The sequence below is a fragment of the Anguilla anguilla genome, chromosome 8, assembly GCF_013347855.1.
Source record: "Anguilla anguilla isolate fAngAng1 chromosome 8, fAngAng1.pri, whole genome shotgun sequence".
In the NCBI taxonomy this organism is placed as follows: domain Eukaryota; kingdom Metazoa; phylum Chordata; class Actinopteri; order Anguilliformes; family Anguillidae; genus Anguilla; species Anguilla anguilla.
The window spans coordinates 26,542,982-26,557,769 of record NC_049208.1 but is presented as its reverse complement, the minus strand read 5'-3'; the positions used below and the strand labels follow the sequence as shown (position 1 = coordinate 26,557,769).

The 14,788-nt window shown below is 41.6% G+C and overlaps 1 protein-coding gene and 1 long non-coding RNA gene across 2 annotated transcripts; both read right to left on the bottom strand.

The window, feature by feature from the left end:
• Nucleotides 1–3,293: 3,293 nt before the first annotated feature.
• Nucleotides 3,294–8,973, bottom strand: LOC118233593 (serine/threonine-protein kinase pim-1-like). The gene is made up of 8 exons (XM_035429366.1): nucleotides 8,970–8,973; nucleotides 5,970–6,134; nucleotides 5,403–5,576; nucleotides 4,935–5,029; nucleotides 4,640–4,687; nucleotides 3,937–4,315; nucleotides 3,516–3,692; nucleotides 3,294–3,427 (listed from the first exon to the last, which is right to left on the bottom strand). Exons 1-8 carry the CDS (start codon nucleotides 8,971–8,973, stop codon nucleotides 3,327–3,329), a joined length of 1,143 nt encoding a protein of 380 aa, XP_035285257.1. The 3' UTR covers nucleotides 3,294–3,326.
• Nucleotides 8,974–9,063: 90 nt separating this feature from the next.
• LOC118234493 lies at nucleotides 9,064–10,927 on the bottom strand. The gene is made up of 2 exons (XR_004766674.1): nucleotides 10,550–10,927; nucleotides 9,064–10,223 (listed from the first exon to the last, which is right to left on the bottom strand). It is a non-coding gene; the product is annotated as an uncharacterized LOC118234493 (long non-coding RNA).
• Nucleotides 10,928–14,788: the final 3,861 nt, after the last annotated feature.

Below are 14,788 nucleotides of genomic sequence, written 5' to 3'. Positions count from 1 at the left end.
GGGATCTTTACATTACCACATTATAACATTGTCATCTCAAGACAGCACGTCCTGCAGTGCAGTGTGCTGCAGCATTGGATTTCTACCTTTCTCTATCCATGCCCTTACCTGCAAACCGTGCACTTTGTGTTGGTTTTAGCCAAATCTCTCCATTCATTGTCACTAATTGGTTGCTTGGCATTGGTTCTTTGTGAAAAGTGCTATATTGTACATTGACATGTCTTTTTCCAGCAGTTTACAATAAGTCTGCACTATGCATGTTTGTGACTTGGAATAGCGCAGCCATACCATGTCCAGCTTTATATGAATACATACACAAAATAATCTTTTTTTCTTAAAGAAACTTAAAAAACTTCTGTCACCCCTAGAATCTGTACCACTAAATCACTGGGAAGACAAGTGATCACACATGGCCATTTTTTGAATGATAACAAAGACTGTACAAATTAAAATAATCTAAAATATGCATTTGTTGACCAATATATGTATGTATAGTTAAATAAACAATTCCCTTAAATGCATTTGAATGTATGTCCCACTCTCCTATATTACGGTTCTTCTCATTGTCTTTGTGTACCGATATATAGATCCCTGCAGGTTTTAGAAGGTAATTTTAATTTCTACATTTTATTTTACATAGGGTTACTTGCCTGTTCTTGTATGTCTGATTTCATTTTGTATGTCCTTTCTGATTTAGTTAAACCAAAATGCACTTTTCTCATGTCTGTTCCCTACTGTTAGCAAACAAACAAATTCACATGTATCACATGTATCCATAGATTTTTTTTTTATTTAAGGAACAAAAAAAATCCCCATCATGATTTTAAGCCCATCCCATCGCTGTAATGTCCAAATAAAGGGCTAGACAGATGTGTCCTCCAAAATGTTTCCAACCAGCTGCAGGCAGGCTCAATACGGTGGCCATACGGTGGTCCTTCCCTGGGTAATGCGATGGCGAATCGTGGGTCATCTCCCTGTCCGTAGGCATTAAAGCGATAGTCCCAACATCTTTGGGCAAAACGGCAAGATCGATACTGTCCCTGTGCGTCCAGTACAAAAATATTAAGACAATATCTACGAGCTGCATGCTAACTGTGCTGCCTCTATGAATGGCTTTAGATGGAAGAAATGCTAATTAGTGATGGAAATATACCTTCCAGAATCTCTAAAAGCTGAGTTACTTGCATTCAATCTTGCGTGTTTATGACAAAAAAATAAGAACAAAAAACAAGATCTTTGTTTGAGCAGTAGCTAAATTCAGAACTATGACAAATAACAATGCATCCATCCACTGGATACAGTGATTTGTAGCTCTGCAGCACTGCATGAAGTGTGAGTTTGGGGTTGCCAGGTATGCAGTGCTATTAGCTGCAGTGGGAGCACAGGTTTGCAGTCCGTGACACACATACCTGCCAGCCCCAACTCAGGCTGGTATTTCCATCATTTCACTTAGCAGGACTAACCTTGGTTACATCTGCAGCCATTCATAAAGGTAGCAAAGTTAGCATGCAGCCTGTTTTCTAATATTTGTGCACTAGACACACACAGGAACTAAATTTGTATCAACCTTATCGTCCAACTATGGGTAAGCCAAAACGCAAATTTCCCAAAAACCTGGACTGTCCCTTTAATATGGTTAGGTTTTCCCCAGAGCTACACGATGACATTGTTTGATATTGTGAACTGTAGTACTCTTTCCGGTCCTTGTTGCAAGTAGCTAAATTTTCTGTCCATGCCTCCTATCTCTTGATCCAGTTTTCTCACTCTTCCCGGTGGCTTTCAGGAAATCACTATGCTGTACCCTAAATAGCATTCCACAAAAGGCTATGGAGCCATACAGGCAACATTTCCAGCTAATCACCAAGCCGGACCTTAAATGGCATCCTTTAAATGGTCATCCTGCCAGCCAATCATCAAGTCAGGCCTCAAATGACATCCTCTGAATGGCTACACTGCCAGCTATTCACCATGCCAGACACCAAATGATAGCCTAAAAATGGCTACACTGTCAGCCAATCACTGAGTCAGACAACAAATGGCATCCTGCAAATGGCTACATGCCAGCCAATCATCAAGTTGGACCTCAAATGACATCCCCAGAATGGCTCTACTGCCAGCCAGTCACGACGGCAGACCGCACGGAAATCCTACAAATGGTTATACTGGCAGCAAATTCACCATGTCGGACCTCAAATGACATCCCCTTATGGCAATGCTGGCTGCCAATCGCCATGTCAGACCCCACTGAAACCCTACAAATGGTTATACTGCCAGCCGATCACCATGTCGGATCCCAAATAGCGTTCTCCAAATGGTTACACTGCCAGCTAATCACCAAGCCCGGACCTGGAATGGCATCCTCCAAATGGTTATCCAGCCAACCAATCACCATGTTGGACCTCAAATGGACTCCTCTGAATGGCTACGCTGCCGTCTATTCACCGTGCAGGACATAAAATGACAGCCTAAACATGGCTACGCTGTCAGCCAATCACCAAGTCAAGACACCAAGCGGCATCATACATATTGGCTACACTGGCAGATAATCACCAGTTGGACCGCAAATGAAATTCTCTGAATGGCTATGCTGCCAGCCAATTACCAGGTTAGACCCCACTGAAATCCTATGCAGGACCCTAAGGGACATTACAGCGATGGGACATGTTGATGGGGATTATCTCCACAGTCTCAATTTGCCCCACGAAGGGCATGAGAAAAAGTAAATAAAACTGCACTTCTCTTTGCCTCACTGCCATGCCCCTGCTGTCAAAAGGAGGGAAGGAACAGAGGAGAGGTGGGTGAGTATTCATTGTGTCTGGGCTAAAAGAGAGCAGTGAAACTAACATGTAACAAAAATGATGTTTGTTACTCAATTGATAATCAATGAATCCTGCTCCAAGCTAGAAGGCAAGTTAAGCTATCTAGCTGCTTAAAATAATAATTATATTACCTTTGGCAAGATAGCTATCCAACTAGTAAAGTAAGTTTGCTTTGTAACCAGATAGCATGCTATTATATTGTAAATAAGGATTAGCACATCTTCTAAATGAATGCAATGCATTGCACCTCCAGTACAACCGGCATGCTTTCCATTCCTGATTTACATAAATTCATTCAACCAGATGGGGTGGCAATTTTTGATTTCCGTAAAAGTGTTATATATTTACAGAGTACTCAATGTCAGTGGAGGTTTGAAAGAAGAGTGCTCAAAGTAGACGCAAGTGTACTTGCAGAGGCATTTTGTGATGTGATTAGTGCGAATATCCCATTGTGTGAAAACTAAATACCTGACTGTGGGGCGCATCCACACGCTGTACTGCAGTGTCTCAGCTGGACTGCTGGAGCCAGGGGTGGAGCTGTAGCTGCTCCAGGGTGGGCCGGTCGTTTGCCCGGGGCCTTAAGCAGCACCGAATGAAGTTCTTGATCACTGTTAGGGAAACAGAAAAGGCATGAGTGGACAGGGAACACAGAGGGCCGCCCAAATGCCACTCAACCCTCTCCTGCTGGCTCCTCACCTGGTGACACCCCTGCACAGAACTCCACGTTCTGCATTTCCCTGCTGGTGTAGGTACTGAAGGGATGGTCGCCAGTGACGATGTTATATACAGTCACACCCACTGACCACACAGTGCCAGGGCCCGCCAGAAACTGCTCTTTCTCGAACCACTCGACTGGCAAGTATTCGGGGGTCCCTGATCAACAGACACAAGAAAAATCAAGAGACCATAGGGCTAGGCAGTTAAACTATTTGTGCGGTCAGGATATGAGAGGTTCACACTCTTGACACTGAGAAACAGAGCAACACAGAGCCCAAGAGAATTATTTAACGATTATGCTACAGGTAATATTTCCGTACGCGTCACAGTATGACTGTTTACTCCAGAGCTCCCAAACACAATACTACTAAGATGCATGTAACTGCACCCTCTCACTGACCTGAGAATTCTGTGTATGGGGTGTCCTTCAGTGGGTCCCCACACCCGAAGTCAATCAGCTTGATCTCCTTCGTGTCGGTCTGTATAAGGATGTTCTCGGGCTTCACATCGTGGTGCAGCACTCCGTTGTTCTGACAGTGCTCTAGCGCCCCCAGCAGCTGACGGGTTACACTGCGTGCCTGGTCCTCATCCAGCGCACCCCCCTGTTCCTGGCAGTAGGTGAACAGGTCCTTGCAGGGGTCTGGGCGCTCCATTGCCATTACATAGGAAGCAGGTCTGTCAAACCAGTCGAACAGTTCCAAGATGTTCGGATGAGTCGATGGGGTGTTCACCATCTGAAACAGGCCGACTTCCTTAGGCATGGGCTTTTCCATTCCAGGCTGTGGAAATCAAGACATTTTTGGTTAAGAGCTGGCCAATTTATCACGTAACATGGCTGGGTAAGTAAACTACTAGCTAGCAATTTATTTTTCCAATTTTTAAATCACATGCCTTTTGTGCTGTTGTTGAATTATTAGACAAGTCAAGTCAACAGTATTATAACTCCACAAACAAGAATTATTAATATTAACAGTAAACCTGAACCTAAACAGGTGTTCGTAGTTTGAGGTTTTATTTTAGCCTGCCTTAGGTTCTGCACCATAAGATACATAAATTAAGGCAGCTATTTTTGGGGCTTCATAAATTATGGAAGAGGTACTTACCAGCTGCATTTCCTCATCATCATCTTTATTAACATATTTGAGGGCCACCTGATGAAAACACATTTGAGAAATACAATTGATATTGCAAACAAAATACTTGGCTCACTAAAGAAAAAACAGGTGAATGGCTTAATGTGCAGTAAAAACAGGTGTCATATGATGATATAAGAGTAATACAGACTTTTAAAGGAAAGACAATAAAATTGACAGTAGTGCTGAGCCACACGTTGCTATGGAGTCTAGATGAGGATGCACTTGTTAGTGGGTACAGAGCATAGAGAAGGTGGATTCTTACTGGCAGTCCATCAGATAATCGGGTCCCCGCGTAGACAGAGCCATATCCTCCTTGCCCGAGCAATTCTCCTTTTTTGTAGAACTTGTTAACGCGTGCTAAAATAAAGCAGGTAGATGCCAGTTGTTACCCTATTAAATAACAGCATTTGCAGATTCCTTCTTTTAAAATGTGCCAAAAAATTATATAGTAATAAAACAAGACATTATAAGGCACATCTTTTTTTACATTTCTTGAACTTATGAATAATAAAACAAATCAAGACATCACATGAAATGACATTAAGACAACTGCAAGCTGTCCTAAAGACAATGCCTAGGTATGCCTTAGTCAATATGGGGCTAATGGATCTACATTCATGATTTTTTTCACAAGTTAATTAAAGCAATGTTGTGTATATGCCTAACTGCCCGTGAGAAAGAAATGTTGCTGTGCAGTAGTGCATGATCTGCTCAATGCTATGGTCCTAACTTTTCCGTGTGCTCTTTATGGTTTTGGCTCTGGAGCTGGTGAATTTTTCTCCATAGGCCCGGATGCTCTCTTGCTCTCGATTTCTCTTATTGACTGGCTCCACAACGGGTGGCAGTGATCTCTTTTGCCCTACAGCTGTCCCTTCTTCTGATTTACTTTCCTGAACTCTCCTCTCTGGTTAAAAAGGACATGCATGGATAAGAATACAGCACTGTTCACTGCTCAAAAATTGGAGGCTAGCAGAACTGCCTACAGACCAATAAATATCTTGTTTTTTGGTCATTTCCATCAATACATTTTAACAACAAAGCATGATTTGTAGGTTTAATTGTGCAGCACACAATAACATTACTACTGAAATTAACAACAATAGGCTGTTATTTATATCCAGGAGGTCTTTTTTTCTATTATTTAGAAGAAACTTGCTTTCGCCAACATAGTATTTGGTACGTCAGGTCAACATTGCATGAATCCACAGAAAGTCCAAATTAATGTGGATTCATTCAGTGTGACCTGACGTACCAAATACTATGCTGGTGAAAGTAGTTTCTGCATTCCCATGCTAACCTCTGAGATGGTAGGGATCACGCTGCAAATGCCTTGAGCTGCAGAAGCCCAACTGATCGCCATAGGTGTGACTGCTCTCCTGCGCTGGATGGCAATCGTCCGAGGCTGAACGGAATAAAAACACGGGTCTGAATATTCTATTTTCTACATTCACAGTGCATTTTTCTCAAATCACTCCAACAAGTTTTTTGTTAGTAATCTTATTATTCCACAAATGTCTGATCAAACAAACAAAACGTATTTTTTGCAATTCATCTCAGAACTGTCAGCCAGCTAATTGCGGTTTACTAATTTTATTGGGCTTATAAGTGTTAATTAATCATAAATTGTTCATTCTATTTGGTATGGTTAATAAAGCTTGCATTCTTCAGTTATTGCTAAAAAGCCCAAATATGGGTCTTACATGATTTCTTCCTCTTTGGCATTGTTCCTTCCAATGAAAATAAGCAACTGATTATATGATTGATAATCAATGCATCGATCAAACGAGTGATGTTTCACTGTTTTTAGGAGTGTTCGTGGGAATTTTCTTATATATTCTCACAGCCTGTGTTTCCTCTGTGACGTAAACAAAACATATAATCATCGCTATTCTATATTCAGAGTGATATTCTATTTTTTTGAACGGATAGCAAAAGTATTTCGTTTCTAAGCAACGAGAGTGCGTTTAATAAAACATTAATGGGCCGACAGCACCCCCGGCTGCTATGATATTCGCGGTCTTGGTGTATTGTTATTGCAGCACCGGGTGTGTTCAAATTCGTAGAACTGTTGCTGGAAATTGTTCTCGCTTTTACCACGGTCCATAGGTTGTTCTGTCAGTGACAAGCATGTCACATGAAGGTGGTCATTTTGCCCCCTTTTCAAAATGTAGGCCTAATGGGTAGTACGGCTATAACTGTCAAAGTGATACAAATGTCTGTGTGTTAGCTAGCGAAGTAGCAAACATTAGAAGCTGTAGATAGCATGGGCTGGCTGAAACTTTAGATTTTGTTAGGAGTTCTTAATAGAACGACAGCCACGCAAACCAAAACATATTTCTGGTAACGGCTATAACAGCTAATTACAAGTAAAATGCAGTTTTAACTTATTTTAACATGTTCGAAAACATTCTGTGCATAGTTCAACAAACTATCTTTAAATCATTCTTATCTTATCTAATGATTTGAACTAGAAGCATTACATTACATTACATTACATTACATTTATTTGGCAGACGCTTTTATCCAAAGCGACGTACAAAAAGTGCATTTCATGGTCATAGACAAGCACACACGAAGACGCACTGGGTAGCCTACCAGGTGTGAGCTGAAATTCCAGCGTGGCCGCCTGAGAAATTGTAGGATATCCTGCTTTATTTCCCCAGATCTACCGCTAGAGAAGTACTGCTCTCAAATCAAGAATTTCAGTGGCAGTATTCACACACAATGGTGGTCAAACATACCACTGGTTTACCTCGGCTCATGAGCTGGGTCGAGGCCTATTTCCATACAGTCTATGCTTGAAGCTGAGAAGACATTCTTCCTAACGGTCGTTTTTCCCACTGCGCCATGGGCTATGCATGGCAAATTGTGGTCAGTCACTCACTCATGACGGCCTTTCAGGGACGTTTTGTGGGACGCATGCGCAGGTGGTACTTCGTTTAGTAGGACGCATGCGCAGGTGGACTCCGTTTTGTCGCCTAACGTTACTTTAGCTAACCCTAACAGGCTAACATGTTTGCATTTCGCAAAGTTTAGCTGACCTAGTTAACCTACTTTAGCTAACCTTAGCTAACCTAGGAGCTAAGGACACAGCTACAACCATCGATACAGATGTATGGACACACGGAGGACAACAAATAACGTTACAGAGGTAAGGACGTGCCATAGCTAGCTAGTTATATAGTTTGCCAAGTTGCGCCGTGGGTCTGGACGGTTTCATGCTTGTTTCTTCACCTCACGCTGAACAAGTACTGGCACGGAAGCGTATGGGCCTCAGAAGTCATAACGGCACAAAGGCATAGCGCAGTGTAATTTCTCTGTGGTAGTGTTAACCAAGCCTGTTACTGGGGCGATCCACCATGCTGTAGATTTTCATTTCAACCCTAATTTGGAGATAATGAATGGGAGTTACATAGCCTTCACTGTCACGGTCAATGATTTAACTGACATTTAAAACTTTTTTACCCGAACACAATTTCTCTCAAAAGGAACTGGATCCACTGAGTTCCGATTCTGCTTTCCAACCAATATAGCCTAATTATTTAGCAAAGAAACAAGCTAACAATGCTGCCAATGATATTTTCTTCACTGTTAGCCAGCAAAGAAATTTAAAGTTCTCAAATAACTTAAGGAAATTACTAACGATAACAGCAACAATAACTAGTTGTATATATTACAGTGATATATACAACTGTACAAAAAAATCATTTGTTACACTAATGGGTAACCACAAATGGCTTACGAGTGTGAATGGTAGCTGTGTGGTGTTGGTAGGCCTGTATGGGTCGCAACTTAGCCATTAGCAATGTGCTTTTTAAAATTACAGAATTCTTTAGATTATAAAATGAGTGACGTTTTCAGTCACAAACGTCTAAATATCATTAATTATTTAGGAGGAATTAGGAAAAAGGCATGAATTTCTCCGACAGGCCATTTTTCAATCCAGAATTCTTGAAAATGCTAATGAGCCCAAAAGAAATGATAACAAGATAGGGCCATGTAGAGAAAATGAACTGTTTCAACTTTGAAAGTCAGGGGCTCATATAAAACGGTTGTCTGTTCAAATTAGACTGTAAATTGTATGTACGCCGAATTTCAGTACATTGAGATTTATAAACCTTGAAATTGGCGTGAAAATGTGTGTACCTCTAGGGACACTCCAGACAATGCATATGGACTATTCCTTGTGGCTTTTCAGCAATATTGTAGGCATGATATGTTTTCCCAATCAACAGCTGTGATATCTGAAGAGCATAAAATGTGTAAGAACTGGACAGTGTTATGTCCTGTAGCTCACCCATGTTTAATAACCTGGTGTAGGCTCACGGACGTAACACAAAGCCACCACAATTTTAACCACAACCTGAAAGAAGACCCAGTTAAACATAAAGTGATATGTAAAATGCAAGAAGGCATTTATTTCACAGCAAAGCAGGGAGTTAGAGCTATTTGTCCTAAAGGACTTATAAGCAGGTATGTACAGGTGTATCACGGGTTGCAGGATCTCACCGGGCAGGAATGTGTAACCCAGCAAGATCATCCTCTGGCCTAAAGGTCCGTCCTCCAGTTCCTTACAGATGTTTTGAGTCTGAACAACTGGGGTATTGCTGACTATCGCTACAATATGCACTTTCTATAACTAAAAAGTAGCACAAAGGCTACTATAAGTAATTTAGCACGTTATAGAATATGTCTAACAAGTTGCAGACAACAGACAATGTGGACTGTAGGCAGTACGCTAACCCACACTAACTTAAAAAGATGCACATCAAAAATATATAATCCAGCATCTTTCTAATTTTGCTGCTCCACGACAGTCCCGGCGTCCTCACAACAGGCATCCTCTAAACTGGTTGCCACAAGTACCCCTCGCTGCAGCCTGAGGGAAGGGGCAGGGTCGGGTATTAGGAGTCAGGAGGACAGGAAGATCTGGGAGGGCGATGACAGAAGACAAGACATGGATCGCTACATCACTCACACTGGGTGTCTGCTAGATGCTTGCAATTCTTTGCGAGCTACGCTTGATGAGAGGCGATCTTAAGGTTGACGTAACATCAAGCGTAGCTCGCAGCGTGTAGCTTGTATATAATTTAACACACGTGCTGGCTAGCATGCCTTCCGTGTGAAATCATTAACCAATATTTGTTACAGTTTGAAATGTGGAAGATTTTATCAGGGACACAATGCGATTGGGGATGTTTGGACATGAGTGGTAATGATAGAGGTACCTTGGTTATTTCTAACTATTAATTACATTTACAGAACATTACATAGCTTTGCTCGTACTCACCTCATTGTCAATTTCACGCGGTACAACAGAACACAGAAATGCACTGAGTGACATAGCCTCTAATTGCTACAATCAGACAAAAAAGCAGGTCCCCTGCTTCTTTTTATGAGTTAAGTTATTTAGCCACCGCCCCCCGATAATCCTGCCCCCCTGACTTCTAATATCCGGCCCCGCCCCTTCCTGCTGGCTGCATCAAGGACCTTCTCGGTTGCCAAGTGATGGCGTGTGTCGTCTCTCAGGCGCATCTTTGGATCCACATTTCTGGAACAGGACCAAGACATCATTATGTCCGTCTGTTGGGGACCCAGAAACAATGCAGCAGCAACAAAACACAAAGCCCAAAAAAGACTGGGATGTAACAATAGTGTAAATTAATCAGTTTGGTTGTTTAAAAGGGAGAACAATATGTGAATAATGTAGATTAAAACATTTTTAAATTCCATTAATACCGACATGCCATTAATGTGGGTTGTATTAACATCCATAAACATACTACAATAATTAAAAGGCAGCTCCTAAAACATAGGAAAATGTTCACATTAGCAAATTATCAAATTTGCATACCACATGTCGACATGTCAACCCACCTAAGAGCCAAATATCCAAGGCCAAGGGATCACAGCAAACAAGCACCCAGCTTCCTAGTGAGCCCTCATCAATGTGACAGCTGAAACCACAACAGATTTAACTGCTAAAACGGTGACGAAAGACATGCTCCCTCTAAGCATGGTAAAGGGCAATGGGTTTCGAGACCTACTGGCATTTGTTGAGCCCGAATATACTCCTGTGCGACGTACTGCTCAACTTGAAAAGAGAAAACAGCCACCTCTCTCCGTACCATTCCCAGTCTCACAATGTTGTGATAACCATATAAATTAAAGGAACAGGTACTAACAACAAGTTTCCTTGTACGATTTCGACTATTAATGATTCTGCATACTCGGGGCATGGACTGTCTTTCTAAGACTATGATCTGGTATTGTACAGTGCGTACATGTAAAACTGAATAATAAATTCTACTTTGTCTATAGGGATGAGTACCGCTTTTTGTCCCAATACATATTCAAACAGCAAAGTTGTTTTCCCAGAAGATCTGCCATCAAGGCAGTCACCAAGCCCAACCCTGCTTAGGTGCATTCATTTTGCATGTGAAGGGTACAGGTGGCATAGTATGGCAGGGTAGCATAGTTACTGGCATCATTAGTATATGCTATGCAGATGCTGTAACAATTTTTATTGATCATGGCTAGAATTCAAGATATTTCAAAATGACACCCATTCCCCGTGGTTTTGTAGTTACCGTATTGCCGTTTTCACTATATATATAGTTTTGTTAGTCATGAACGCATCTCTGATAACTTACTTACCAAATGAAAGCAGTTCGGCAAAGAAGAGCGGGCTAAGATTCCTCCACAACAATGTGAAAGACAAGTTCAATCTGAAAGACCAGCAACCAGCTATTAAGTTTAAGGGGGTGATTACTTTTTCACATGGGTCACATGGGTGTTTGATTAAATAAATGAAATAAGTTATTTTCCCAAAAAATCTGTTTTGCGTTTACTCTTGGTTTTCTTTGTCTAATATTACATTTTGTCTAAATATCTGAAACCATTCACTGAGACAAATCTGCAATAATAGTTACCCTTGCCACATTAAATAATTTAGCAGTTTTTGACTGATGCTCCTGCTATTCGAGCACTGACTATTTAGACTTGTCTCATGTCATTTTAGGAATTTGTATATCAATGTGCCATACCTCTTATGACACATGCAGTTACTTAGTATTCAGAAATATGACTTTCCTGGGTGGCTGTAACTGTGGCTTAGACACTTCAAATTTGAAGACATTTTCCATTATTTTGTCCAAGACTTGTAATTTATTTTTATGCTACACTATTAGGAAAGATTATTTTTGATGACCCTGTTTTTTGTTTTTTTTTTAAAGAAAATAAACAATCCCCTTAAATGCATTTGAATGTACGTCCCACTCTCCTATATTATGGTCCTTCTCATTGTCTTTGTGTAACCTAATATGTGGATCCCAGCTAGGTGTTAGAAGGTACATTTCTGCAACTTCCTACATTTTATTTTACATAGGGTCACTTGCCTGCTCTTGTATGTCTGATTTCATTTGCTCTTGTATGTCCTTTCTGATTTAGTTAAACCTGAATACACTTTTCTTATTTCTGTTCCCTACTGTTAGCAAACAAACAAATTCACATGTATCCATAGATTTTTTTTAATTTAAGGAACAAAAAAAATCCCCATCATGACTTTAAGCCCATCCCATCGCTGTAATGTCCAAATAAAGGGCTAGACAGATGTGTCCTCCAAAATGTTTCCAACCAGCTGCAGGCAGGCTCAATACGGTGGCCATACGGTGGTCCTTCCCTGGGTGACGTGACGGCGAATCGTGGGTCATCTCCCTGTCCGTTGGCATTAAAGGGGTACAACTTCTTGGAAAATTCACTTTTGGGAAAAACAGTAAGATTGATACTGTCCCTGTGCGTCCAGTACAAATATATGCTAACTGTGCTACCTCTATGAATGGCTGTAGATGGAAGAAATGTTAGCTTTGCTAATTAGTGATGGAAATATACCTTCCAGAATCTCTAAAAGCTGAGTTATTTACATTCCATCTTGCGTGTTTATAACTAGTGAAAATAAGAAAGAAAGAAAAAATCTAAGTTGTTTCAGCGGTAGCTAAATTCAGAAATATGACAAATAACAATGCATCCATCCACTGGATACAGTGATTTGTAGCTCTGTAGCACTGCTTGAAGCGTGAGTTTTGGGTATGCAGTACTATTGGCTGTAGTGGGAATGGCAGTGAGGGCACAAGTCCATAACAGTGGCTCACATATCTGGCAGCCCCAGCTCAGGCTTGTATTTCCATCATTTTACTTAGCAGGACTAACGTTACTCACAGCTGCAGCCATTCATAAAGGTAGCACAGTTAGCATGCAGCCTGTAGATATTGTCTAATATTTTTGCACTAGACACACAGGAACGAAATTTGTATCAACCTTATCGTCCAACTATGGGTAAGCCAAAACGCAAATTTCCCAAAAAACTGGACTATCCCTTTAATGTGGCTAGGTTTTCCCCTGGGCTACATGGTGACATTACATTACAGGCATTTAGCAGACGCTCATATCCAGAGCAACTTATACAACTTTTACATAGCATTTTTACATTGTATCCATTTATACAGCTGGATATATACTGAAGCAATTTCGGTTAAGTACCTTGCTCAAGAGTACAACGGCAGCGTCCTACCCGGGAATCGAACCTGCGACCTTTCAGTTCCAAGCCCAGTTCCTTACCCACTGTGCTACGCTTTGTCCGACATTGTTTGATATTGTGAACTGTAGTACTCTTTTTGGTCCTTGTTGCAAGTAGCTAAATTTCCTGTCCATGCCTCCTATCTCTTGATCCAGTTTTCTCACTCTTCCCAGTAGCTTTCAGGAAATCACTATGCTGTATCCTAAATGGCATTCCACAAAAGGCTATGGAGCCATACTGGCAACACTTCCAGCTAATCACCAAGCCGGACCTTAAATGGCATCCTCTAAATGGTCATCCTGCCAGCCAATCATCATGTCAGACCTCAAATGACATCCTCTGAATGGCTACACTGCCAGCTATTCACCATGCCAGACACCAAATGATAGCCTAAAAATGGCTACACTGTCAGCCAATCACTGAGTCAGACAACAAATGGCATCCTGTAAATGGCTACATGCCAGCCAATCACCAAGTTGGACCTCAAATGACATCCCCTGAATGGCTCTACTGCCAGCCAGTCACGACGGCAGACCGCACGGAAATCCTACAAATGGTTATACTGGCAGCAAATTCACCATGTCGGACCTCAAATGACATCCCCTTATGGCAATGCTGGCTGCCAATCGCCATGTCAGACCCCACTGAAACCCTACAAATGGTTATACTGCCAGCCGATCACCATGTCGGATCCCAAATAGCGTTCTCCAAATGGTTACACTGCCAGCTAATCACCAAGCCCGGACCTGGAATGGCATCCTCCAAATGGTTATCCAGCCAACCAATCACCATGTTGGACCTCAAATGGACTCCTCTGAATGGCTACGCTGCCGTCTATTCACCGTGCAGGACATAAAATGACAGCCTAAACATGGCTACGCTGTCAGCCAATCACCAAGTCAAGACACCAAGCGGCATCATACATATTGGCTACACTGGCAGATAATCACCAGTTGGACCGCAAATGAAATTCCCTGAATGCCTATGCTGCCAGCCAATTACCAGCTTAGACCCCGCTGAAATCCTATGCAGGACCCTAAGGGACATTACAGCGATGGGACATGTTGATGGGGATTATCTCCACAGTCTCAATTTGCCCCACGAAGGGAATGAGAAAAAATAAATAAAACTGCACTTCTCTTTGCCTCACTGCCATGCCCCTGCTGTCAAAAGGAGGGAAGGAACAGAAGAGAGGTGGGTGAGTATTCATTGTGTCTGGGCTAAAAGAGAGCAGTGAAACTAACATGTAACAAAAATTATGTCAGTTGCTCAACTGATAATCAATAATTCCTGCTCCAAGCTAGAAGGCGAGATAAGCTATGTAGCTCCTTAAAATAATAACTATATAATATTTGGCAAGATAGCTATCCAACTAGTAAAGTAAGTTTGTTTTGTAACGAGATAACATGCCATTACATTGTAAATAAGGATAAGCACATCTTCTAAATGAATGCAATGCATTGCACCTCCAGTACAACCGGCATGCTTTCCATTCCTGATTTACATAAATTCATTCAACCAAATGGGGTGGCAATTTTTGA

Bases quoted from the DNA above. Each gene is read 5' to 3' on its own strand.
- LOC118233593 (XM_035429366.1), bottom strand. The intron at 5,577-5,969 runs GTTAGCATGGGA...CTTTTTAACCAG, and splicing joins TGATCCCTACCATCTCAGAG to AGAGGAGAGTTCAGGAAAGT. The intron at 4,688-4,934 runs GTAAGAATCCAC...TGTTTTCATCAG, and splicing joins GATTATCTGATGGACTGCCA to GTGGCCCTCAAATATGTTAA.